At 48.4% G+C, this 27,196-nt stretch overlaps 1 protein-coding gene across 1 annotated transcript in view; it reads left to right on the top strand.

Annotated features, from left to right (window-relative positions):
* The window catches only part of SNTG2 (syntrophin gamma 2), a 150,764-nt gene that overhangs the window by 114,053 nt on the left and 9,515 nt on the right, over nt 1-27,196 (top strand). Inside the window, exons 15-17 of the mRNA XM_029231640.1 lie at nt 6,459-6,530; nt 12,102-12,308; nt 22,240-22,332. Coding sequence (XP_029087473.1) covers nt 6,459-6,530; nt 12,102-12,308; nt 22,240-22,332 — 372 coding nt within the window. The remainder of the gene's footprint in view (nt 1-6,458; nt 6,531-12,101; nt 12,309-22,239; nt 22,333-27,196) is intronic.

The raw sequence follows: 27,196 nt of genomic DNA, 5'->3' as shown, positions 1-27,196 counted from the left end.
CCTCCTTATATGCAGTTCCTCTGTATCCACGGTTCTGCATCTGCAGATTCAACCAACCTCAGATCACATAGTGTTTACTACATGCATTTACTGTTGAAAACAATCCACGTAAAAGTAGACCCACGCAGTTCAAACCCGTGCTGTTCACAGGTCAACTGTATAGAGGAAAAATCAACCCTTTAGATGTTGGGGGCAGGTGAGGGCAGTAAAGCCAACAAATCTCTAAACAGTTTGTGATGGAAACCCTCAAATAACAACGAGCAAATTCCACGAGAAGCAAAGACAGACTACATTAGAATCTTTCCAGCCTTTGCAGCTTAAAGGAAGCGGTGGGGTGAGGGATCGTGCATGAGGCCCCCATCCAGGTGCCCGCAGAGGTGGAGGCTTCAGCCCGTGCACTTGCTAGCCCTAGTTCTGCACGGCGAGTTCTCAGGTGTGGAAGTTTCCCTGCCGGAGACAGTGTGATGTGGACTCTCCATCTCCCAGACTTTTGGAAAGATTTTCAGTTCATTCATTCATATCATTTAAGGTAAAAATGGTAGCGGTTCCATTTCTATTTTAATTAAATAAAGAAAACAAGTGTGTAAATATTTTCCTACTAAAGTCAAATGTTTTGAGAACGTTTGAGTACACAGTGTTAGTACATACAAGAGTTAGGTAGAGATCAGAAAGGTATGGACCACAAAAATTTCCAAAGTCAGCATGAAGGCAGGATTCTCATGGCTCCTTTTGGGGTGTGTGTGTGTGTAGATGTGTGTGTGTGTGTAGATGTGTGTGTGTGATGCCATAGTATATAGTTTAGCACATACCCATTTCCAAAGGTAACCACATGACAATAATTCACCTTGTAATTTGCTTTGAGATGAAAAGGCTGTGTATTAAACACAACATATAAAGACATGAAACAGCCTGGGTAATTTTTTTTCAAAGATTTTATTTTTAGAGCAGTTGTAGGATTACAGTAAAATAGAGGGGAAGGCACGGAGATTCCCCTCTACTCCCAGGCCCTACACATCCCCATCATTAACATCCCCCCAGATGGTACATGTTTTACCAAGGATGAACCTGTGTGGACACCTCTTATCACCCAAGTCCACAGTTTCCATTACAGCTCACTCTTGATGTTGCACATTCTATGAGTTTTGACAAATGTGCAATGACGTGTGTCCACCATTGTGGTTTAGAGAGTAGTTTCACTGCCCTAAACATCCTCTTCGATCCACCTATTTGTACCTCCCTACCTACCAACACTGACAACCACTTATCTTTTTACTGTCTGCAGAGTTTTGCCTTTTCCAGAAGGTCACATGGAGTCATACAGAATGTAGCCTTTTCAGGTTGACTTCCTTCACTTAATAGTATGCATTGAAGTTTCCACCATGTCTTTTCATGACTTGAGAGCTCATTTCTTTTTAGCTCTGAAAAAATATTCCCTTGTCTGATGAACCATAGTTTATTTATCCATTCACCTACTGAAGGACATCTTGGTTGCTTCCAGGTTTGGGCAAGTATGAATAAAGCTGCTATAAACATCCATGTTCAGGATTTTGTTTGGACATAAATTTTCATCACCTTTGGGTAAATACCAAGGAGTGTGATTGATGGATCATATGGTAAGAATATGTTTAGTTTTGTGAGAAACTGTCTTCCGAAGTGGCTGCACCATGCGGCATCCCCACCAGCCATGACCGAGAATTCCTGTTGCTCCGCATCCCTGCCAGCATTTGGTGCTGTCGGTGTTGGATTTTAGTCATTTTAATAGGTGTGTGGTGGTCTCTCAGTGTTGTTTCAATTTTCATTTCCCTGACAACATATGACATGGAGCACATTTTCACGTGATTATTGACCATCTGCCTGTCTCCTTTGGTGAGGGATCTGTGAAGGTCTTTGGTCCATTTTTACTCAGGTTGTTTTCTTAGTGCTGAGTTTTAAGAGTACTTTGTATATTTTGGTTAACAGTCCTTTATCAGATGTGTCTTTTGAGATTTTTTTCTCCCAGTCTGTGCCTTGTTTTCTTCTCTTAACTTTGTCTTTTGCAGAGCACAAGTTTTTAATTTTAATGAAGTCCAGCTTATCTATTATTTCATGAGTGGCGCCTTTGGTGTTGTATCTAAAAAGGCATCACCACACCCAAGGCCATCTAGGTTTTCTCCTGTGTTATCTTCTAGTTTTTTTATAGTTTTGTATTTTACAGTTAAGTCTATGATCAATTTTGAGTTACTTTTGGTGAAGGGTGTATGATGTATGTCTAGATTCATTTTTTGTATTTGTATATCCAGTTGTCCCAGCACCATATGTTGGAAAGACTGTCTTTGCTCCCTTGTTTTGCCTTTGTTCCTTTAGCAAAGATCAGATGAGTCTATTCATCTGTTTCTGGGCTCTCCATTCTGTTCCATGGATCTATTTGTCTTTTCTTTCACCAATACCGCACTGTCTTTATAGTAAATCTTATAGTTAGGTGGTCTCTGGCCTCTGACTTTGCTCTTCTCCTTCAAATGTGTTGCCTATTTGGGGTCTTTTGCCTCCGTGTAACCTTTAGAATCAGCTTGTCAATATCCACAAAATAACTTCCTGGGAATTTGATTGGGATTGTGTTGCATCTGTAAATCAAGTTGGGAAGAACTGACATCTTGGCAATGTTGAGTTTTCCTGTCCATGAACATAGAATGTCCCTCCATTTGTTTACTTCTTTGATTTTGTTAATCAAAGAAGTTTTGTGGTTTTCCTCATATACATCTCATATGTTTTTGTTAAGCTTGTAACTAAGTATTTCATTTTGGGGATGTTAATATAAATAGTAATATGTTTTTAATTTCAAATTCTGATTGTTCACTGTTCACATACAAGAATGTGACTGACTTTTGTATGTAAACCTTATATTCTGCAACCTTGCTATAATTGCTTATTATTTCCACGAGGTTTTTGGTTTGTTTCATTTGGTCAGCTCCTTCAGGTTTTCTACAGAGAAGATCTGCAATCAAAGACAGTTTTATGTCTTCCTTCCCAATCTGTACACCTTTTACATGTGGTTCTTGCCATATAGCACAGCAAGGACTTCCAGTTAGATGGGGAAAAGGGGGCATCCTTGCTCGTTCCTGGTCTTAGTGGGGAAGCTTCGAGTTCCATTCTCATGGCTGGAGGTTGTGAGTATTTGCCTCACATGGTCTGATGCTCTGTTGTTAGGTGCACACATGTTGAGTATTGTTGTGTCTCCTTTGAGAATTGACCGTTCATCTTTATGTAATACACTTTTTATCCCTGATAACATTCCTTATTGTAAAGTGCGCTCTGTAGGAAAGTAATAGTCCTCTACTTTCCTCTGATTAGTGTTAACATGGAATATTTTCTCCATCCACTTGCTGTCAATATATATGTGCTTGGGGGCCATGGTTGGCCCTGTGTCCTCCCCTCTGTTATGCATCCAACAAGAGTTGTTGATTTTTCCACCCACTCCGCTTCATGCTGATTGTTACTTAGGAGTGGTGATGCTCAAGCTCCTTACGTGCAGAACCAGAAATACTGTAGCTTTTTAAATAGAAAAAAAAAAAATCAAAATTACCTCTACACAATGGCATTGTGCTGATTTAAATCATTTTCCTATACTATCCAGAATAACAAAAGCATATTTGAAAATGGGGCCTGAAAGATTTTATAAGACAATGGAAATATTTACTCTGCAAAATGCTAGGGAAAAGAGCCGAAGTAGAAAAAGTTGTAAGTGAATGATTGGAAGCTTTGGGCTGTAAACAGAATCTGTTTCCTGGCTGTGGGACCACAGGCACTAACTCACCCTCTATTCGGCACTTTCCTCAGTTTAGGGATGGGCGTGGTAAATGCTAGCTGAATACCTCACAGGATGAAACGGAGCGCTGAGGGACTTAATGTATGTATTCATAAGTGTGTCTGAAACTCCAGCGCATTTGAACTTAACGGAAGAAATTTTACTCTTAATGCTCAGCAACTTCTCATTGTAAAGGCAATACACAAAATATGGCGAGTGAATTTACACCTAAATATTTGCACATGTTTTTGTCTGACCTTGGATTTTTGTGTCCTCGCGCTGGAGGCAAATTGCCCAAATCGGAAACAACCGTATGTTAAGTTTTTAATACATATGTTTACTGATCTCCTTTATTCTGACATGAAATGTGAGGTCGTGGCTGTGAGGCGGACTGTTAATTAGTCACAGCATCTTCCCTGCGACCGGGCCTCACGGGCGGGCGAGTGAGGCTGGTGGGCTCTGTGTACACAGAGGTTTGGGCCACACGGGAGGGGCTCGAAGTCCTTAAGCCTCTCTGAGCTCAGGTAACATAAACAGCTCTCTTGGGAGGGCGTGGGAGGCGGGCCTCTGGTCCATTTCTCTTTGTAATGAGAATAAGTGGCTCCAGGGGAGTGAATCTACAAGTGTCCCTGCTGATTTGCTCTCAGACCCCCCAGCCTGGGTGCCTCACTCCTCCATCCCCGGGCCAGCAGTCTTTGCCGAGAAAGCCCGACCGCACTGATGGAGCCTTGCGGCCAACACATTGTGTCAGAATATCTAAATGAACTTTTAAAAGGCGCAGAGATACTGTGGCAAATAAATTAGGAAAAATTAAAGAGAAAGTCCTGTCTTCAAGGATGGTTTCTGAGCTCCTTCAAGATGAGGGAAGGGGAGATGTTGAAGGCAACGAGGAAACAGAAGGGAGAAGGGCTGGAAGACAGGAAAGGAGCAGCGTGGGGCGGGGGAAGGCGGTGGGTTTTCTGGGGCTGAGTTACCTACGAAGAGTAAACAGCCGGCGGGGGGGGTGGTGACCCCAGGTCTCTCCTGTGTGCTGATGCATGCTGGGAAAGCTGCATTAAACCAGGATCCTCTAGCCTTTCTCATGCACTCAGCTCTCCTTCCTTAGCGTGAATTGTCATTTCTGATTTGCAAATTGGAATCTGAGAAATAATGTTTCAGCTACTCATGTTTTCAGACACCATTAAAATGTGTTAAATAACACTTATAAAACCAATTTTATAGCATCTTATAACGTTAACATATAAATTATATAGCAGTTACCTATGAATATGCAAGAAATACTAGAAGTAATTTTAAGGATGTCAATTAGGGGAGTATAGTCTATCATTTAAAATATAATATTTACCTGGAAAGAAGTAATTTAAGTGAAGGTTTGTAGACTGAAGGCATATTAGACAATTATGTATCTAATATAGAATATTTCTCTGTGTCAGTTCTGGGGCCACACAAGTGTTCCACAATAATATTAAAATATGCCAAGATACTACATCTGAGGATCTACACTCTCTGCTCTATTTCAAATCAGATGTGGTCAGATAAATAGAAAATTGTCAAAGCAGAAGGTAATGAAGAGAAAGACCTGCTTTTGAAAATTAATTAATAAACTTTGTGTTTTAGGTTTACAGGAAAGTGAGTGGCAGGTAGAGAGCTCAGGCCCCCCATCTTCCCTGTTCTCACCATCCTGCCTTAGTGGGGGTGTGTGTGTCACAGCTGATGACCAGTGCGGGTACATCGTAGTGACTGATGGCTACATGGTCCCCACACAGCTTCCAAAGCCTCTCAGGGTGGAAGTGTTTCGCTTTAAGTCCACGGAAGAAGCGGTCCATCCCAGAAGTCCGAGCATCTTCTCAGTGTCAGCTGTGTCTCTGACTGTGGCACATTCTCCTTGAAACAGTCACCATGGCCCAGAGCGTGAGACGCACGGACCGACTCACCTCCGAGGGCACCTCCACCCTGGGCTGAGCAGTCACCCACCAGGAGCACGGGAGCCGGGCATGGAGAGGGGGTCTTCCAGGGGGGAAAGTTTTCATCAGCAATGAAAACTAAATGGAAGGGGACAGCTCAAACCACAGATGGCCATGCAGACACACAGATAGTAGCTGCTTAACAGAAGTTAGGAGCGTAGCAGAATGGGTGAGGAGTCTCTAAATTTAACCTAAAATCGGTCCTTAAATTAATGTAAAAGACATCCAAAATGAATTCCTAAAATTATGCCCAATTGTGTGTAATAGATAAGTTCCGCCGTTACTGGGTTCTTGTATCAATAATGTATCTAAACATCTTCATGCTTCACGCCAACAGCGGGGACATGCAATTACTCAGGAAAACTTGCTATGGCATATAGTTTAGTTTTTCAACTGTCCTGCTCCTGGTTTAGAATTTAATGAAGGTAAAGACACATTGACTAGCTCCATTGTTGAAAATGTTTAAATTCTCATACTAAAAATAGCATGTGTCTTTGCATGTATACTTTACATTTTTTTTCCAGTTTTATCGAGGTACGATTGACAAAAATGGAATATATTTAAAGTGTACAGTGTGATGATTTGATATCCATGTACATTGTTAAGTGGTTCCCACAATCAAGTTAGTTAACGCCTCCATCACCTCACACAGTTCCCCTTATTTTGGGTGAGAGCACATAGGACTTATGTGTCTGTTTTATTATTTCTTGCAGGTGAGCACATTAGACTGGGTCCGAGCGGAAAAAACCTATAACCTCTGTGAGGTACTATTTAAAGTTCACAAGGTAAGTTTCCTTTGCACATTAGATGCTTTCATATTAACAAGATGATCTTCGGGCTTAAAGAGAGAGAGAAATATTTGTTTCCCACTGTCTGTTGAAATAGTAAAATAACATGAACATCTAGCTTCATCCCACAATCATTCATCAGAATTCCACAAAAGAGTATCATAGAGGAACTTTTAAGTCCTTACTCTTTTTTTTATGTAGGTGCCTTATTATTTCATTCTGGCCTTTTTATATTTTCAACTAGTTTATATGGCTTTCCAGACATCTGAGATGTTCATTTGGTATTGGGATGTCTTCATAGGACCATCATATTTTATATGTGTTCTTCATTAATAAACTATCGAGCCTCTTCTGTTTTTATCCAGCATATCTTTTCAGAAAAATTGAAAAAAAAAATTTAATCAATAAACATGCTATGAAGTAACTGAAATCATGAAATTAGCCAGGAGGATGGCTACAGCAAAAGTATTAAACTCAGTGCAGGGTAAATAATAATCATAATAAATGTATAGCATTCAACATTTTAAAAAAGGAGACTGAATTCTGTGTCTTGTTGGGAGTCTTTAAACAGTGATCTTACAAAATCTCCCCTTTTCTCAGGTGCCTTTAATTGTTGATGTTGGTCATTTTGCACGTATGAATTTTAAATTATCTGTAATATTTACTTCAGTTTTCAAAAATTGAAATAAATGTATGATTATTGTAAGAACTAGCACTTTAGTATAGAATTTTTTTAATGATTTGTTTTCATAATCACCATTTCAAAGTGTAGTCATTAATATTTAGTCCAGAAATCAAATTTTGTAGTTGTGGTGGTGTTTTTCTATGACACTTTCTCCTCTCCCAAAATTCCTTTTTCCAGTTCTTAAAATTATGTGTCTGTATTTCACACTCACTGTGAAAGGGATGAGAAAATTGAATCAATCAGACTTGATTGCAGTCGTGACTTAAATCATAAACAGCCCCCACATAGTGAATCATAAAAACACTGCCCGGCAGTGAGGCGCCTCCTGCGTAAATATTCCCTCTCAACGTAAGAATATTCCGTTTGCATTTTTCAGTGGAACCAAATTTACTCATATGTTTGGCAAAGGAACTTGATAATAATACCTTATCTTTGCTGAGTGAGCCTCCTGGAGCCCTGCTAAGTGCTCCATTTACATCCTGAGTTAATCCTGTCCCCAGCTGAGGACTTAATCCTTGTCATCTCCATCTGACAGGCGAGACCCAGAAGCACAGAGGGGGAGTAAGTTCCAGAAGCCTCACTGGAGGCAGGTGGGGTCCGGGTTCCCTTGGCCTGAAGCTCAGCTAAATCCGATTCTATTTTTTTTATGTGTACACTGTTCTTTTTTCCCTCTGCAAATGGAAGCATACGCACCATTCCACACATCACTTTTTGCTCTACAGTTTATCTTGTGGATCTTTCTTCAATATACACAAAGAGATGATCCCACTTTGAAACCGCTACCTAGTGTTCGATTCCATGAATGTATCATATTTTATTTTACCAAGCCCTTATCAAGGAATATTTAATTTGTTCCCATGTTTTTGCAATTACAAACAATGTAATAAATCATTTCACACGTGTGCAAGTGTATCACCAGGAAAAATTTAGAGAGGTGGAATTTCTAGGTCAAAGGATGTGGACTGTTTACATTTTGATAACCAACAAGGACATACTGTAGAGCACAGGGAACTCTGCTCAATACTCTGTAACAACCTAAGTGGGAAAAGAATTTAAAAAGAATAGATACTTGTATATGTGTAACTGAATCTCTGTGCTGTACGCCTGAAACTAACACAGCATTGTTAATCAGATATACTCCAATATAAAATAAAATTTCTTTTAAATGAAAAAAAAAAAGAAATGCAAGTGGAAACCATGAAATAATATGTTTGCCAATTAGACTGTCAAAGATGAAAAGGTTGGTGACAATGCGAGGAAGGGTCTATCAAAAGGTAAACGGTCCACGACCTTTGACCTGAAATGCCACCTCTCTAAACCGTGTTCTGCCTCACCTGGCAGAAGCGCGGGCCTCGCGGGAAGCTCTCTGGAGCGTCCTCCTGTGACCTGTTCTCCAGCCACCTCTGAAGTGCAGCCTTGTGAATAAGGAGAATACAATTCTCCTCAAGTCCTGTCAGAGAAAACCTGGACCCATCAAAGTTAAACAGACAAGGAAGACGTCACTGGGGGCAGAGACCGACCTGAACTCAACTGAAACAAAGGGCAGGGGTTCCTGAGCTGGGTGAGGGCGAGTGTGGCCCAGGTGGGCCCCTCCCAAAGGAAGAGGAGCCTCTCTCCCGTATTCGTGGAGAGAAGTAGCTGTGCAGCCTGGCCTGGGTCCCACGGAGGGAGGCTCCCGCCCGCAGAGATGGGAAGACGGGCCCCATTCCTGGGCATTCACGCCCCAGGGGCGTGGATGGCACCCAGGCTTGCCCTGTAGAACCAGCGGAGGCTTTAAAAAGATCTGCACTTCCAGGGGGCAGAGAGAGGGTTTAGAGGGATGGGTTTCCTACCGTAAATGCTCCGGAGACGGCAGGGGGGGCCCAGAGTCAGGAAGGGGCCTTTGCCACTGGTCAGGCTGCGGGAAGTGATTTGGGGGGTGCCTCAGGCACTTGCGGTCTCCACAGCAGCTCAGGGACCTTTAATTTTGTAATCACTCCCGATTTTTAGTCTTAACGACACGTTGCAGTGCATAAGAACTGAGTTCCTGTTTCCAAAAGAAGCTACAGAAAATATCCGGGGCAATGAGCTGTGTATGGATCAATGATTTCACTCACGTCGCAGCATTTATAGCGCATTAGCTTTTGTGAGGCTCAACAGTTTGAGGTGCAGAAAGTAATCACATCTATGAAATCCTTCAGTGTCCTTTCTTGGGATTTCTCAGGTGGTTCAAACGTTATTTTTAACTCTTCTATTTGTCCTTGTGCGTAGAGCTGAAGTTTGTCCATTCAAATGAAGACTCACAGACACTTCACTGCTCGATCAAATGAGCTCACTCCTCAGAACTGACTCAAAACAAGGAATTTGCAAGAGTCAAATAGCTGTGAGCATGGCAATATTTAATGATATTCTTAAGTAGTGAACATTAGGAGAATTGTCAGATGACCACTGAGAAATAAAGACCTAATAGGGTCGTATATTTCAAGTCCTCCATTAAAATCACATTACACATTTATAGAATTATGTGTACAAAGAGACATTGCATGCAGGAAATATAAAAACAAATTAGATAACAAAAGATAGATCATAATAGAATGATCTGTCTTTTAAGTTTCCTCTGTTGTTGCTATAATCGTCTCAAATAAATAGAAGCAGGAAAAAATCCAGGTAATTTTCTAAAATAGTCTTTGCATTTTGTTTTCTGAAAAGTGAACCCAGGATGGTTTCTGTCTTCTCACAGTCTGGGGCAGGGGGGCCACATCAGGAGTGGGTAGCTAGAAACTTCATGCTGGATTGTGTAGTCGCTGACTTTGTCGGGAGACAGTTCGCTATACGTTAGATGTGACAGTTCAGTCTACGCCACGACTCAGCACTGCCTGTGGACGGTGGGCTCTATGTAAACAGAAACGAGCCACATGCGCGAGGATGCAGGTGCTACACGCTTCATCCGTGCTGCCCTTTAAACCCATGACAACCATTCTCTTACACCCCATTTTATGGTTCAGATATTTAGGCTTAGAGAGAAGTGAAAAGCTCAAGGAAACAGCTGATAATTGGCCAGGAAGGTCCCAAGCGTTGTCTGTCTGACTCCAAAGCCTGTTTTTCTCCTATAGCAGCACACAGCCCCCCACCTACACCAGTACAGGAAAGAACACAGCCGTACCATCGACGGTGCCACCTGCACAAACACTTGCTAAGAGTCCTTCTTTGGTGGTCAGTCCTGACACTCAAGGTCAGTAGTTATGGACGGAGTTCCTGAGAAGTCAGGCCAGTGACTCACATCTTGCTCTTCTCGACTTAGGACCTGCTATCCTATTTCCTGTAGGGTTTCTGTGCATATGCCAGGCTGAGGCCAAGGATCTGGCGGCTCCAAAATCCAGGTGCAGCCTCTGTACCGTGTTCATTTAGGATCAGGACAGATGCACCAGCACACACCACACCCGTGCGCACACACGCACGCACACGCACCCTCACGTCGCACACCACAAGGCAGCAAGTGTCTGAGCGACGGGTGAGGACAGGTCCCTGGGCGGCGGAAGCGGGCACAGCGCGGATCGGGGCCTGCAGAGCCGCCGCGAGGCCCTGAGAAGGCAGGGGGCACCCAGAGCCCGTGCGCCCATCTCCACCCCCGTCAGCAGCCACTGCTCTCACAAGCCTGGGCCCAGTAGGCAGAAGTGTATTTCACATAAAGCCAGACCAGCCCACAGGTGGGGCACGGGGATTCTGGGAATGAACTCTGGCCACCAGTGTGAGTCGTGGGTGTGGCCTGGCGGGACAGCCCGCGTGGATCTGAATAGCTCGGAGTCGGGGGGTGAAGGCCTGGCCTGTGGGCAGCCTCTGTTCCCGCTGCCACCGGGCTGTGGCTCACGTCACGTCCCCTCAGGCTGCTCAGCAGCCCTGGCAGGATGTCCACCTGCTTCCCCTTCCCCGGGGAGGCCGTGTGGGCAGAGGCCACCCTAGTGCAGGGCCTGGCGCGGACTCTTCAGGGTGTCTGTGCAGTGGGTGGGTGAGCGGGAGACAAAGACGGACGTGAATCTCCAGGGGACAGAGACACAGAGATGCAGAGACACACGCACACAGAGACAGAGAGACACAGAGGAAGGTAAGAGCAGGCTCCGGCCTGAGACGCGGACTCGTTTGAGGCCCCAGGCCCCATCTCTCCTGATCCCTGAGTGAAGCCCGACACAGCTGCTCCTTGGGTGGGTGCGTTCATGACTCAGGCGAGGCTGTGGCAGAGACCCCCCGCCCCAAGGTTCAGAGCTGCCGGGACATCCGCCCGGTATGTCTGTGACCCACGGACACGCTGGGGCTGATTCACGTCTTCTGCTTAAATGTTTAATCAGGAACTGAATAACGGCTCTTTTTTCGTTTCAACCTTTGCTTTTGAAACTATTTCTAAAACACGTCTTCTGTGTGGCCAGGACCTCTGGGCTCACGTAGTTAGGTCTCGGTGGCCCAGTGCCCCTGGGGGACCCGAGATGCTGCGCACATGGCTGAGGGGTGGGGACCCTTCAGGGACTCCGGCAGAGCGGGCAGAGTCGTGCGGTCTCGCTGTCTTCAGTGTTTGCTGATTTTGTGCTCAACTTAAGCACAAACATCTCGTGACTTTTTTCTTTATCTTTAAAGCTAAGCATAGAAGCAGAAGCTGTGGCCACTGATGGTTTAGGTGCAAGATGCTTGCAGAGCCTTGGCAGGTGGACGTAACTGACCCCCAGATATTGACTTACAGGCCCGTCTCCATGGCAGCGACGTCGGGGGACGCTGCTCCTGAATCCAGGCGCGTGGCCGGGAGGTCGCCTGGTGGAGTGTGGCCCCAGCCCCCAGCCTGGAAGAGGTCCCTCTGTCCCGGGCGGTCACCCGGGGGGCCGTCCCCTCTAACCTGCGTGCCCCCCTCTCTGTTTCAGTTCTGGCTTCCGGATGACTGCTGGGCCCAAACCAGCCTCTGTCTGGGTCTCCAGGACCCCACCTGCGGGGAGCACAGGCCCTTCTGCTTCAGCGTCCTCGTCGGCCACGGCAGGAGCCACGTGTTCAGCGTGGAGCTGGGGAGCGAGCTCGCAGCGTGGGAGCTGTCCTTCCAGAGGGCCACCTTCCTGGACGTGCAGAGGACGGGGGTGAGCGACTCGCTGTCGTCTCTGATTAAACCTGCTTGGGCACCGGAGACGTAAATTAGAGCAGCTGTAGCTAGCATTCCAGAAAACAGGCGTCATCAGAAGCTGGGCGCTCTCATCGGGGCCCCTACATCAAGTGCGCCCAGCAGATGAAGAGGGTGAATTTAGGGGAAAGTCAGGCGGAGCTTTCATCTCCTTTGCATCAGTCTTTCTACTCAATGTGAGGGAGGGGCCTCCAGCGCCGTGTAAAGGAAGCGCCCTCAGCCAGCGGCGCAGTCAGGTCCCTGGTGTTTGCTCACCAACCGTGTTTACTGCGAGTTCACCTGGACCTGTGTCATAGTTTAAGGCACTTAGTGGCCCTTCCTCTCAAACTTAATGATCCAACAGGAACATAAAACAGCTCATGTGTCTGGGTCGCTTCTCCCTTTTCAGGCCAGCAAATAAATCTCTCCCAGATCGGGGTGTGTAGGGACTAAATGGATGAGGTAGTGTGGGTCATAATCCGCGTTGTTGGAAGTAGCAGCTGCCCTTCACGGGGGAATTCACATGGCTAGAAGTGAGAAAACAGATGCAGCATCGTGGGGTAGGTTTAACTCCACACGGAAGTTCTGGGTTCCTTCTCCTTCCTGGCCTGGCGTCAGTCGCTCTGGGTGAGGACTTGGGAGCGGCTCCTTCATTTATCAGCACTGCTTTGAATGTGAAAAGATTCTGTGTCATCATTTATCTCTCGTTCAGGATGTAAAAGTGTACGGAGTCCCCTGATGCTCAGTGCTAGGAGGGAGCAGGGAGCGTCCCTTCAACTGTGTGATGTTCTCTGAAATCTGTGGTCCACACGGTGGGTCCCACTCAGACGTTCACGGAAACCAAGCCTGGTCCCTTCTGGGGCCCCGAGATACCCTTGCTCACTTGTAGTTGTCTCTGATGATGTGAACTTCTTCCCAGGGAATCTGTCATTCATTTATTGCTCATGAACTGACAACTCTTTCAGTTGGAAACACTGTGGATGTAAGAAAGTGCAACTGTGTGCTTTTGAAGTCAAAACTCTGGCCAGTATGTTGAGGAAGCCGGGCTTCAAGGTGGGCTAAGTGGCATCTGTGCGGTAGAGGCTTTAAAATTATAATCCTCCCAAATTCTACCAAACAAGAGAATCCAGCTTCTGTATCTGCAGACTCTCGCCACGCATAACTCACTGTGGCTCTCCCTGGCTTTACAGCACAGCCCTCTCTGGAACGTCTTTCCAGCCCGGGTGTCTTTAGTTCCTGCTCCTGGAGTGTTTTCCCCCTTCACAGCCAGCCCCGTCAGCAGAGCACCCCTGCATTTCCTGGTGTTGCCTCTACTTTTGTTCATTAAAGTGAGTTGAGCCCCCTTTGCTCATCCCTTTACCACAAAGAACTTGCACGTCCACTTTCCAAGTTATGTTTAAAATATAATCAAGATGCTCCAAATGCAGACGTTAAGGCAGACGTGGCCGCCGTAGGTCTGCGGCTGAGCTGAAAGGAGCATCGGGGCTGGGGCTTCAGATCCTCTGATGCTGGGGAAGCTGCTGCCCAGAAGGCAGCCCGTCCTCCAGGCCTTGCAGATGCCCCCGAGCCCCGCCGCAGCCAGGAGGACAGCAGATGGTCTGTGCCCTCCCCCGCGCTGATGCCCTGAATCCAGGTCTTCCCGAGCATTCCAGATAAGGCTGTGGGTCAGGGCTCTACCACCCTGTCCTCCTGTCTGCCTGAGCCCCCCGGACCTCCACTCTGGCCTGGGGGTGCCACCCGGCTGTCCTTCGGCCGGAAACACAAACGCACAGCAGGGAGACCGTCCCAGGCTCCTGTGTGTCTCCTGTCCACCCCCAGATCCTAACCTAACTTGTCAGTGGCAGAGCGTGCGTCCTCGTGTTCCTGCAGCCCTGCGTCGATGCAGCCGGGGACAACACTGCAGGCAGGTCCAGGCGGGCCGCTCGGGCCCACGAAACTGCCTGGGCCCTGGACGGACTGTGGGCCTCGATCCTCGGGGCACACCGACCACCCCATGTTGCGCCCCTGACCCTCCCACACTGCAGCACCCACGTGGCTCCTTCTGCATCTGCGGCCCGTCCTCCGTCCACACCCTAGTTTTCCATGCTTTCCTTTTGGATGTAGTGTGACCCCCAGGCCTCAAGGACCCTGGTCACCCTCGGGTTCCACCCGTGCAGAACAGATAGCCGCTGAGCAACGTTTAGGGATTCGAGTGGGCTGCAGCATCCATGCCATTTGGGGATTAAACAGTTAAAGAGCCCGTGTTCCTTCTCCAGCTGTTTGAATACCGACAGAGCCACTGATGAGAAAACATATCTAGACTACTGGAGCTGTGCTCTCCTTGGAAATTTTGTTTGAAAAGCCTAAATTGAATAATCTCCACAGTAAATATTTGCAAGTCTCCAGAGCGAATCGCCGACATCTGTGTGACTGTGAGAGGTGCTGTTTAGTGCTGCTCTTGGCCCAAATGAGCTCTTCTGAGGATTTCCCAGGAAGATGCTGGGGTACGGATTAGGTTACAGCTCAGCAACTCATTTCTCTAAAAACCATCACAGCTTAATTTAATTGAATGAGAACTCAGAGCGCTGCTCGTAACGCTTCTATTTCCGCTCCTGAATTTATTTTGGGGTCAATCTTGTCCTCCAATTAGCATTCCCATCATGGAAGAGCACAGCCAAATTAGCTTTTATTAATTGTTCGCATTTTAAACCTTCCTCTTTCCAGGCTGTAACCATTCTGGTTCTGATGGATGAGGACAGAAAGGGAACACTGACGTGACCTGAAAATGTGGCTGAGAATCACGAGTCCAAGCATTTATCTGGAATCCAAGCTCAATAATGGGGGGAATCCTGTCCTAGTTTTTCACTATAAACCCAAAATCTCCAACATATGATATCACAGATCAGCTGTCTCCCAAAACTTATAAAACATCTAAAAATAGGGTACGTTTCTTGACATCTACTGCCTTCTGGCGTAAGACTCCAAACCACTTTCTTTTAAAGGTTATGTTTGTATCCCTAGAAAAAGAACTCCATGTAATCTTGAGTAAGACAAGACTAACTTGGGTTTATCTTTTAAGATTTCACTTAGAGCTAAGTTTTCAGAAAACAAGTAGAACATTAAAGGCACTGCCAACAAAATCACCAATTCCAAATACTGCATCCATACATTGTCTTAAATAAACATTTCTGTTTTTGATGGAAACACTCAGCTTTATTTGTAAGTCACACAACTCAACGCTTACTAAACATTTGCTGTGAGATGTTCATCTATATATATATACGTAAGCACTAGCACTGAGATATACCCGGTCCTTTGGCATCCACACCTACACATGTGTCTGAGTCCCTCCCCTCCCAGAGCTGCTCTGTCACTGACCTCTCGGCCTCAGCTCAGCTGTGTGAATAACCTGTGTTCCCCCGTCCTTCAGTATCCTTCATCTGCTGCTATTGCCGAGGCTGCTTTGCTATCCCCGATGCGCTCCTCCTCTCTCTCCCCGACCCCCGATACGTAGATAGGTGATAGATGGCATATAGACAGACAGACAGACAGACAGATAGATCTGGTAACGTGTCGCTTAAGGCTAGTATTTTCTTCTTGTTTTTCTGTCTCATCTGTCCACTGGTGTAAGTGGGGTGTTCAAGTCCCCACTATTATTGTGTTACTGTCAATTTCTCCCTTTATGGCTGTTAATATTTGCCTTATATATCGAGGTGCTCCTGTGTTGGGTGCCTAAATATTTACAATTGTTAGATCTTCTTGGATTGATCCCTTGATCATTATGTAGTGTCCATCTTTGTCTCTTATAACAGTCTTATTTTAAAGTCTATTTTGTCTGATATGAGTATGGCTACCACAGCTTTCTTTTCATTTACATTTGCATGGAATATCTTTTACCGTCCCCTCACTTTCAATCTGTGTGTGTCTTTAGATCTGAAGTGAGTCTCTTGTAGGCAGCATGTACATGCGTCTTGTTTTTGTATCCATTCAGCCACTCTGTGTCTTTAGATTAGAACATTTATTCCATTTACATTTAAAGTAATTATTGATGGGTATGTACTTATTGTCAGTTTGTTAATTATTTTTCTGGTTGTTTTGTAGTTCTCTTTTGTCCCTTTCTCCTTTTGCTCTTCGTTTGTGGTATGATGACTTGTCTTTAGTGTTATGTTTTGATTCCCTTCTCTTTTTTGTGTGTGTTTCTGAAGATTTTGGGTTTTGGTTACCATGAAGTTTATGTATATATCAACATATATATGTGTGTGTGTGTCAGTGTGTGTGAGTGTGTGTGTCTGTGTGTGAGAGTATGTGAGAGTGTGTGTGTGTCTGTGTATGAATATAAGTGTGTGTCAGTGTGTGTGTTGTGTAGTGTGTGTGTCGTGTGAGAGACTGTGTGTTGTGTGTGTTGTGAGAGTGTGTTTGTGTAAGAGACTGTGTGTGTGTGTTGTGTGCGTGTCTGTGTGTGTGCATTGTGTAGTGTGTGTTGTGAGTGTGTCTGTGAATGTGTGTGTTTTTGTGTGAGTGCGTGTGTGTTGTGTAGTGTGTTGTGTGAGAGACTGTGTGTATGTGTTGTGTGCGTGTGTGTGTGCATTGTGTAGTGTGTGTTGTGAGAGTGTGTGTCTGTGAGTGCGTGTGTGTGTTTTTGTGTGAGTGCGTGTGTGTGTGAGTGCGTGTGTGTTGTGTAGTGTGTTGTGTGTGTGTTGTGTGTGAGACTGTGTGTGTGTGTTGTGTGCGTGTGTGTGCATTGTGTAGTGTGTGTTGTGAGAGTGTGTGTCTGTGAGTGCGTGTGTGTGTGTTTTTGTGTGAGTGTGTGAGTGCGTGTGTGTGTGAGTGTGTGTTTTGTGTGTGTGTTATTTTAAACTGATGCTCTCTTAAGTTGAATGCATCCTATCCACCCTGCACCTTCACTTCCTCCTGCTATGTTTAAGGGTTTTGACATCATATTTTACATCCTTTTGTTTTGTGTATCCCTTAAGTACTTACTGTTGATATACATGATTTTACTACCTTTTAAAAATCTTCCTACTAGCTTTATAATAGTTGATCTACTATCTACTGTATAGTAGGAGAGATTTTTACCAGGGAGATTTTTCCTTTCATAATTTTCATGTTTCTGGTTGTGGTCTTTTCTTCTCCACTTAGTGAAATCCCTTTAACATGTCTTAAGTGGTTTGGTGGTGCTGAACCCTTTTAGTTTTTGCTTGTCCGTAAAGCTTTTGATTTCTCCATCAAAGCTGAACGAGTGCCTTGCTGGATAGAATGTTCTTGGCCGTAGGTGTTTCCCTTTCATCACTTTAAATATGTCCTGCCACTCCCTTCTGGCCTGCAGAGTTTCTGGGGATTCTCTTCTATGTTATTTGTTGCTTTTCTCTCACTGCTTTTAATATTCCCTAACTTCAATTTTTTCCATTTTAATTACAGTGTGCTTGGTGTGGTCCTCTTTGGGTTGATCCTGTTTGAGACTGTGCTTGCTGGACTTGGGATGTCTGTTTCCCTTCCCAGGTTAGGGAAGTTTTCAGCTATTATTTTTCCAGTTATGTTCTGAGCCCTTTTCTCTCTCTCTCTTCTCCTCCTGAGACCCTTATCATGTGAATGTTAACATGCTTGATGTTGTCCCAGATGTTGTCTTAAACTGTCCTCATTTTTTAAAGTTCTTTTTTCTGTTCAGCTTGGGTGACCTCCACTATTCTGTCTTGCCGTTCACTGAGGTGTTCCTCTGTATCATTTAGTCTACTGTTGGTTCCTTCTGGTGTGTTTTCTATTTGTTTTAGTATTCTGCAGCTCTGTTTGGTTCTCCTGTATATATTCTCTAGCTCTTTGTTAAGCTCCTCACTGTGTTCATTCTCCTCCCGAGTTCTTTCAGCATCTTTATGATCATTACCTTGAACTCTTCATCAGGTAGATCGCTTATGTCCACTTTGCTTAGTTCTTCTTGGGTTTATCTTATTCCTTCATTTGGAACATCTTCCTTTGTTGCCTCACTGTGCCTACTTCTCTATGTTTACTTGTGTGTATCAGGTGGGTCAGTTACTTTTCCCAGTCTTGGAGACATGGCCTTATGTAGGAGACATCCTGAGGGTTCTAGCAGCACACCCCCCTCTGGTCATCAGAGCTGTATGCTCTAGTGGTGCCTCCGTGTGTGGGGTGTTTGGCTGACTGCCGTGGACACAGTCACAGGCTGGGCTGGTCCCTGGCCCTGTTGGCTGCCACGCCCTGCCTTGTGCAGAGGTTGCTGGAGGCTAACGGTGGGTCTGTGTCCCGATGCAACTAGGTGTAGGGCCTGGGGATGCCCAGGGCTGGTCCAGGCCTGTTTGTGGTGCCAGATCCCTTGGCGGGACCCAGTGCTGGTGCTGGCTTTCTGGTGGGTGGGCCTGGGTCCCCACAGGATTGGCTGCTCAGCCTGGAGGGTCCCAGAGCTGGTGCTGACTGGCTGGTGGCTGGAGCTGGGACCTGGCACCAATAGACTACAGGGAAGACTCCACAATGGCACTCACCAGTGCCAGTGTTCTCGTGGTCGAACGCGCTCCCAAAGAGGCTGAGGCCACCTTCCCCATCCCCAGGTGAGCTCCAGCCTCCCTGGAGACTCGCCAAGATCAGCAGGTGGGTCTGGCCCAGGCTTCTTTCAGATTAACGGCCCAGGCATCAGAGGGACAGACGCCACACACAGCAGGTCAATGTGTCCTGGGCCAGCACAGCACCTGCGCACCGAGGATTCTGCTCCCCGCTTACCTGGAAAACATCAACTTCCCAGCCTCATTTCCCCAAAGGGTGCGGAGACTTATATGGGGAGAGAGACTCTTTTAAAAGGAAATGTCCTCTTCAATAAGTTACCCATCGGGCTTCCCTGGTGGCGCAGTGTTTGAGAGTCCGCCTGCCGATGCAGGGGACACGGGTTCATGCCCCGGTCCGGGAAGATCCCACGTGCCGCGGAGCGGCTGGGCCTGTGAGCCACGGCCGCTGAGCCTGCGCGTCTGGAGCCTGTGCTCCGCAGCGGGAGAGGCCGTGACGGTGAGAGGCCCGCGTACCGCAAAAAAAAAAAAAAAAATTAGTTACCCATTTCCTGCCTCAAGTATTCCTTAGTTTTAACTTTCCCCAAAGACATTATATAAGGACATGGAAAACGTACCCCCGAAGTGCCATGACAGGAGGAAATGTCTCCTGAAGTAGAACTTGCAGAAGGCATGGCCCTCTGCTGGGGGCGGAGAGCTCACCTGCAGCTTCTCCCTAGTGAGCCTGGCAGTGCCTGACATCACCCACCACTGCGTTAGGGTCTGTTCACCTAGCTTAGAATTTGACCGACTAGCACCCACAGAAGCCTTTGCTCACCCATCTGGTGCTCACACTTACCAAGCACTGCTGTGAGCTACGCTGGTACTGATCACCTGATCTTCACAAAACCCGAGCATGCTGGGGCCACCGTCACCCCTTTGTTTAGGGGACGAAGTGCAAGCAGCCCACCCGCACGGACCACCTCCTGTCTTCCGGGGCGGCCCCTGGTTCCTGAACCCCCTGCGCTGTTCAGCCACCCACTGACCTGCCCGAAGCGCCCTCCCTGGATGCCCTGCCGGCGTGGGAGCCCCGCTCGGAGGGAACGCGCAGCGGGACGCACACCGGCCCGGCCCGGGGTCTGCAGACAGATCACGTTTCTCAGAAAAGCACGGTCTTTGGAGAGTGTCCCTGGAAACAGATCCTCACGTCAGAAGAGGGCTGAGCTCACGGGGGCGGGAGTGAAGGGGACGTGCCCCCGGCCTTCCCGCTCCGAGCCCAAGTGCAGGACACACAAGGCGATGGACACTCGCCCCAGAAGCGGGTCAGAACACGGCCCTCCCGGGGCTCCCGAGACGCAGTCCTCACGTGACACCAGCACCAGGTTCCTGCCCAACGCGGAGCCTCAAGCGGCAGCTCCAGGGAAATCAAAGCCGCCTCTAGCTTCTCCCTCCGCGCCTCCCCTGAGAGGGGTGGCGTGTACTGATCCACCTTCATGAACAGAAACCTGGGTCCCACCGTTGAAGGTCGTGACTACTCCTGCCCGCTTCCCGCTACGTGTCCCCGCGGGAGAGGAGCCGGGCTGCGGGAGCATCAGTCCTCGCGTCCCGGACGGCGTGCAGCGCTGACGTCACGTGAGCACTCGTCTTCACGGGGACGCGCACGGCTCGGCGCTGCTGCGTGGACCCCGTCACTTGCTCTGCTGCCGCCGTCCTGCGAGGACCCCGGTCAGGTTGGGTCGGGGCCTCCCTCTTCCAGGGTGACCTCATGCTCACCTGACCCCATGCGCCGGGCTGGACGAGGCCCCCAGCCCTGCCAGTGCTGTTGGGGGGCCGAGTCAGGAACGCCCCCAGGCTGTCCGTGGGGACCACGTGGCCGATGCCCATCGCTGCCCGGCAGGAGAGGGAGCCCTGCGTCTCCAGAGGCCAAGCGGGGAACCCGGCTACAGGGCGGCTCCCTCCCCTGAGGAAGATGCGTCAGAGAAAGTCGGGTGGAACAGGGTTTAGAACAGATTAAGGGTCTCGAAATTCAAAACCAGCCAGGTGTCGATCGACAGTCACTGCTCCTGCCAAGAACCTGAAAGATCTGGAATGAACGGAGACGACCACAGAAGCCAACGTGAAGCCTATAGGAGGTCAGAAGCATCCACAGGTGCTTTCCAGCAGCCCCGATAACCGCACTTCCAAAACAAGAGCCAACACGTTGAAATAGATGGAGACTGGAAAGTCTCAGCAAAGCGATCAAGGCAATGAGTTACAGAGCAGACACAGGGAAGCTTCAGGACGAAAAGCAGGACCACTGAAGGCAAGGCCCAGGGAGTAAAGGGGCGGACGGGGGATGAAGCCCCCGTGTCATCGGAGTCCCCACAGAGGAGACCCAGGGCAGGGCTGAAAAGACACAGTGACTGACACTCCCCAGAGCCAGCAAGTCACAAGCCTGCGGGTTCAGGGGACGGGGCACTGCCGCGTCTTCCTGTCCAGACCGATGGTGAGGTTCCCCGCTGAGTGGAGCATTTTACCTGCAGGTTAACCTCAGGGTTGTAACTACTGTGCTCCCGGGACCTCAGGGTTCACCTTCCTGCAGTCACACCTGATGTTAAGAGCGGTGCCCAGACGGTAGAGCACAGGCCTGTGCGTTTCTGTGCTTTTGCCCGACGTGGCTGGAAGTGTGGACGTGCGCCCGCGGCCTGTGTGCATGTGCATGTGCTTGTGTGTGCACATGTATGTATGTGCCTGCGTGTGCCCGCGTCCTCACAGCGCTGGTCCCTGGAAACCAGGTGGCCCGTGGAGTTTGGTTTGGGCTCACAGAAGTTCACGTGACAGCTGAGACCGCCCTACCTGAACCAGCCCCAGAGGGTGGGATGCTGGCCCCTCACAGCAATCTGCCACCTGTGAGGGGTCCTCGGTCCTTAGTTTGGGTTTTGGTGACGTCGCTGCTGCCGTTTTTCTGTCCTTTGTTCTCGTTTTACAACAAACTCCTCTCAGACGGTTTCCCAAGAACAGCCGGGTCTAGGTTCTCCTGGACACACGTCCAGCCTGGCCTGTCCCGAGGCAATTTGTAGGAGCAAAACAATACCCCCCATTTGTGCCACAGGGATGGTCCTTCTGGAATGAGTCCCAACAGGGATTTACTGATCTGGGATGTGTTTCAAAGAGGCTTCAGCGAATGGAACCCTGTGTCCTCTGCTGGTTTATTTCTAGTTAGAGTGACGCCCGTGCAGGTGGTCCAACTTCTACAATTTGCTGACAGACCAAAAGCTAGGGACGCTGCCCGTGTGAGCCGTGTCCCAGGTTTCGTGTGACCGCGGGCCTCCAGGTTCCCTCCTGGTGGTTGACACGTTAACACTTTAAAAAAAATAGGTTTTGACTGGGGGAAGTATTGTAACTACCTGATTAATGTTAAACCTCATTATTAAAGAATGTTTTCTCACAGTTAATACTTTTTTCTAGTCCAAAACGTACATGTGCAGTTGGCAAGGAGACACTCTGTGCTTCACGGTGGATTTCGCTCTGGGATTCACCTGCTTTGACAGCAAAACAAAGGTAAGGGCCAAGCATCTGGGGGTAGGCGCCCATCAGCGGTGCGTTTTGTTACATTTCAGGGCCATTAACACCTGTATGCGTCTCAGCCATCACCAGCCCCGACAGTCTCGTGTCCTGTGCAAGTTATCCTTCGTGGTGGACCTTCTCTCTGAAAGCTCAGGGTCCCAGGATCTCACAAGCCCCAGAGCCGGGCAGGGCTGACACCACACCACGTGGTGCCCGTCGGCAGGTGCCCAGGGGTTTGGAGTGGGGAGGGGGAGGTCGGCAGGGCTGTCCCGCTCAGGGGGAGGACCCTCCGCACTGACTGAGCCCTTTGGGGAGACCCCTTACCCCTGCCGGACCTAACACCTGGGTTGTTAGGTTGGGGGGTCGACACCTTGGTTGGGGGGTCGACGCCCCACACCTGGTGGGGCTGACCAGGTGCTGATTCCACACCTGTGAGCCGTGACGGGATTTCAGTTTCACTGGACATTGAACAACCAGCATGAGGGATGGGAAATGAGACCCACTCCCATAAGCATCTCAAAGGGGCCTGGGTGTTCACCCAACCACACAAGTGCTGAGAATTTTGTTGCAAACATGAAGCCAGTATTTTGTCCTTCGATATTTTTTAAAATCCACTGTCTGCTAATTAGGAGCAGAGGTGAGGGGAGAGCACCAGTGTGATGGGAAGAGGAGTGAGACCTGCCAGGGACACGGAAATGTCGGCTTGGAAGGGAGTTGCTACCAGCATCTAGTGGGGAGGGGAGAGCGATGAGGTCAGACATCCGCAATGCGCGGGGCGGCCCCGCAGAGCGAGCAGGGAACCCCGTTCTGGGCAGGAGTCCACACCCGTCACAGAATTCTGGGCCGGAAACCCACTGTGCTCTTGTCACTTTCCTTCCTCCCAGGAAGATGGTTACGATGTTTCCCCAGTAGGGGTCCACAGACCGTTTATAATGACGAGAGGTCTGCTTGCATAAAACTGGAGTTGAGAAGGCTCTCCTGTCTGCCATCCGACATCAAGGTCACAGAGGGGACCAAGGCTCCCGACCCCGTGCGGGCATCCTCCCACGTACCTGGTCCACCCATGGTTCCCACCAGCTCGGGCTCCATGACTCGCTGTTCGTGCTGTTTGGCCTTTAGCCAGACATGCACAACCTCCTTCCACGTGTCCTCGGAGACAGGGAAGTGACAAAGCACCTCCCCCAGAGAAGGGAGAAGCCCTGAACACAGTTGTTAACCAGCAACCCTGGTTTATAACGTCTGTTTCTTGCTTTGTGGTTCAAGGAATCCTGTGTGTCAGGACATCTAAACCGAGACTTTCCAGAGTTCACCTTCAGGGTGCGTTCCTGAAGCCAGTACCCATTCCCCGGCTGCTCCGGGCTCTGTGCAGGCCCACCTGTTCAGTCCAGGAGCAAAGCCTCCACTCCTTGTCAGCTTTTCCGTGCGCAGGTTGTTCCCAGCCGGCAGGTCTGGTTCTCTGGTCACGGTTGGCATAATACCCGGCACCCAGTGAGCTGGCTGGGGTCACCGTGTCTCCCGCGGGGTCTCTGCTGTGCGGTCTCACTCTGTCGGGGCCACACCGCACCCACATCCCGGAGCCAGGCCAGGCCGGGGAGGGGGTGTGAGTGATTGTGAGAGGTCGGGAGCGAGTGCTTGGCACGCTTCCTTCAGGGGACCCCGAGGCCCAGACGTTGATGTTCCCAAGGCGCCCGCAGAAGAGCCCGCTGGCACGGCGCTGAGGACAGGAAGCCGCTTCCCTAAAGGCCCCATGTCCCACAGGCCTGCAGCCTGTACAGCCGCGTTAGGTCTGGCCGCGTCGGAGGGGCTCCCCCGGAGCCGCTGGGGGCGTCTGGGAAGCCCGTGGGTGGCCTGCGACGCGCGCACCCTCTCTCCTACCTGCCCACTGAGCTTCCCTGCCTCCCTGGCTGCCGCGGGTCTTTCTGTCTTTAGGGCCTCGCCCTGTGCGTGGCCCGCTGTTTCCCGGCGGCGGGCAGGCAGGTCCAGGCCCGGGGCCCTTGGGAGACTCTTCCCAGCCCTGAACCCCGCACGTTTCCCCACTTCGCCCTCACGCTAATCGAATAAGACTTGAAACAGGCACACTATGTTCTTACCGCTGTGCACGGCCGGGCTGCCGTGTTAAATGTCCCGGTAACCGAACCGCGTAACTCGACGAAGCTCTCCTAGTTGAAATAGTACTTATGGGTGGCCCTGCCCGCCTCGCTCTGCCCAACACGCGGGGCTGCCCGCGGCCCCCCTGGTGGAGAGCGAGCGGCTTCTGCAGCCGCTGGGCTTGCGGGAGGCGTGGGCAGCTGCGGCTGTTCCCGGCCAGCACGTCAGGGCTGAGCCCCGCCTGGAGCTCGCCCGCCGCAGGTTCCGGGCACCGCAGGCTCTGCGTCCCTGCCGCGCTCAGCGGAGCCCTCTCCCACTCGCGTCCGGTCCACTCTTGTTCAGTCACGTTTTCATAAAGTTCCAACTAAGCCTCTTCTTTTTGCTCGTCCGACCCTCTGGTTCAGACTCCAGAACCCTCTCCTGACCTGTTCCCCTTTGAAGGTGAACTCTTGACTCCACATTTTTCTTGTGATTACTTCTTTATTTCAAGAAGTTCTGGCCTAATACTTATACACCTATTTACATAGTAAACAGTAGACAGTAATGGAAAATGAAACCAAAAACTGACAAAGGAAAAAAGAAGGTTATTCCGGAGGCTTGTTTCATGGATTCCTTTTGAAATTTTATTTTCAGAACTTACAATATTTGAATTAATTTGAAAAACAAAGCTTTCTCAACCTAACAGTGAAGAGTATACCAGTGGGTTGTAAATATATAAGATATTTATACTTTCACTTCATTTGATGTATCTTCAGTCTTTTAATGTAGGATGACATTTGCAAGTCCAGTACTAATAGGATTTCAATATTCCTAGATTGATATGAAATAACTATGAAAATAATTAAATAATTACTGAATATGAAATAATTATGAACATTATGAAAATGAGGTATTCTCCATATGCCCTTTATGTAAGTCATCATGGAAAAATTGGGGGGGGCCCCAAAATATTTAGATTGGGGTTTATCACGCTTATTTTCACAAGATAATTAGCACTCCTATACCACATTACACTGTTAGATCAGACCGTTTGTGTGTGATGTGTGGGTAAAACTAAATACACAACGTGGCAGTGCTACTTACTAACCAAATACTTTTAAAAAACCCCTAGAATTCGATAACAGCCCACATTTTGACGCTGGGCATCTGCTTGGCACCCACCTCAGAAGCGCGCATGAGGTCATATTTCTTAACTCCCCGCCCCTGTGCCTGGCAGAGGGGAGCTGAGCAGTTATTTCCAAGCATGAATTCATTCACCATCAATTCTCCTTTTCAACATTGATAAAGATGAGTTAAGCTGAGAAGATCTGAAATCACAGGGGAGAAGAAATACGTTTGACCTGGAAATTTTTTCTGCACTTACAAAGTAAGCAAGAAGATCATTATCTAATATTTTTAAATTTCCAAACTATTTTTAAAATATTAACCCAGAATAAACTAGAACTCCATCTTCAGTGGCCCCCGCACTTCCATGATAGAAATGAAGTACATCTCTGCCCATTTCCAAACTGACCTATTTTGTATTGATCCCTCTGGTTTAGGGCCAACCAACGCCCCATCTGCGCTGTAATTAAGCAGAAGTGGGAGAGGTCGTAACAAGACTTAGAAAACGGCGTGTGGACCTCAGACCACACGTGGACGGGGCCACGGACCAGCCCCTCCTCCGGGCTGCGTGTCCTCCACGGGCCACGGACTCTGCTGCTGCCCGTGTGCACGGCATCAAATGTTTGGGACCTGGAAACAAAGGGAACTTCTCTCCATGTTTACTTATTACTTGGGGCATTCGCCTTGTCTCTAAATGTCAACGTGCATCCACATTTTCTTGTTACCTTCTGATGGTCCCCGTGCACAGCAGAAAACTGACATCTCTGTATCAGGGAGGTGGGGGTGGTCCTCGTCATGGGCCTCAGCCCCTGCGTCACCCGCTTGTTAGGCTGAAACTTGATGATGCTGCAGGGCTGAGCTGAGACCGAGGTGGAGGAACAGAAAGAATAGTTTTGGGGAAAAAACCGGGAATTGACTTTCCCATAGGAGGGGAAATGAAGAGTTGGCTTTGGCCTGACTGGAGGAGTGAAGAGTGATTCCACAGGACCGCCCAGGAAAATGCCAACCGGTGAATCTGCTCTAGTGCCTCATCCTTTTCTCGTAAAGTCTCTGGAACCGCTAGTTGGGTTATTTGTTGAATGTTTTAATAATTATCAATTTATGTCAATTATCCACTATCAGTGTGTAATAATAATTAAAATCAAATTTGCTACAGAGGAATGTTATCATCATTAACCTCCTGCAGTCATAAAAATAAAACATAAACGTTAGCATGTTTCCTGTAACACTCGCCTAACTGTGAAACTGTTCCTTAATTACTGAAATGCTGGAAAGACATTTTCTGTCGTCCAAGATTGAGTCCTAGAGATCAGGGTTCCCTCCAGCCTTCAGACGGCTGGCGGGGAGACCCAGGGCCCCTCCAAACACATCCCGAGGCTGCTGAACCAGCCAGCACATGGCTGGGCTTAGCGGTCAGTCAAGGCGGCATCTCTGAGCTGTGAGTGGACGGCGTGTGAGGTTCTGGCCTGGAAAGTCCAGTCGTGCAGAAAAGCTCAGAGTCCTCAAGTTAGACTGTTACCTGGAACCACTTGTAGATAAAATGTGCAGAAATGTCATCCATAATGGCAATGGAAAATTCTTTTTTTTAATAAAAATTACCGTTTATAGGTACTTAGAAGTTGAGAAGGAGTTCCGAGAGGCCACCATTAGTGACTTGAAGATTCCT

The sequence above is a fragment of the Monodon monoceros genome, unplaced genomic scaffold (assembly GCF_005190385.1).
Source record: "Monodon monoceros isolate NGI ecotype Baffin Bay Population unplaced genomic scaffold, NGI_Narwhal_1 Super_Scaffold_19, whole genome shotgun sequence".
NCBI lineage: Eukaryota > Metazoa > Chordata > Mammalia > Artiodactyla > Monodontidae > Monodon > Monodon monoceros.
This window is presented reverse-complemented; position numbering and strand designations above follow the sequence as displayed.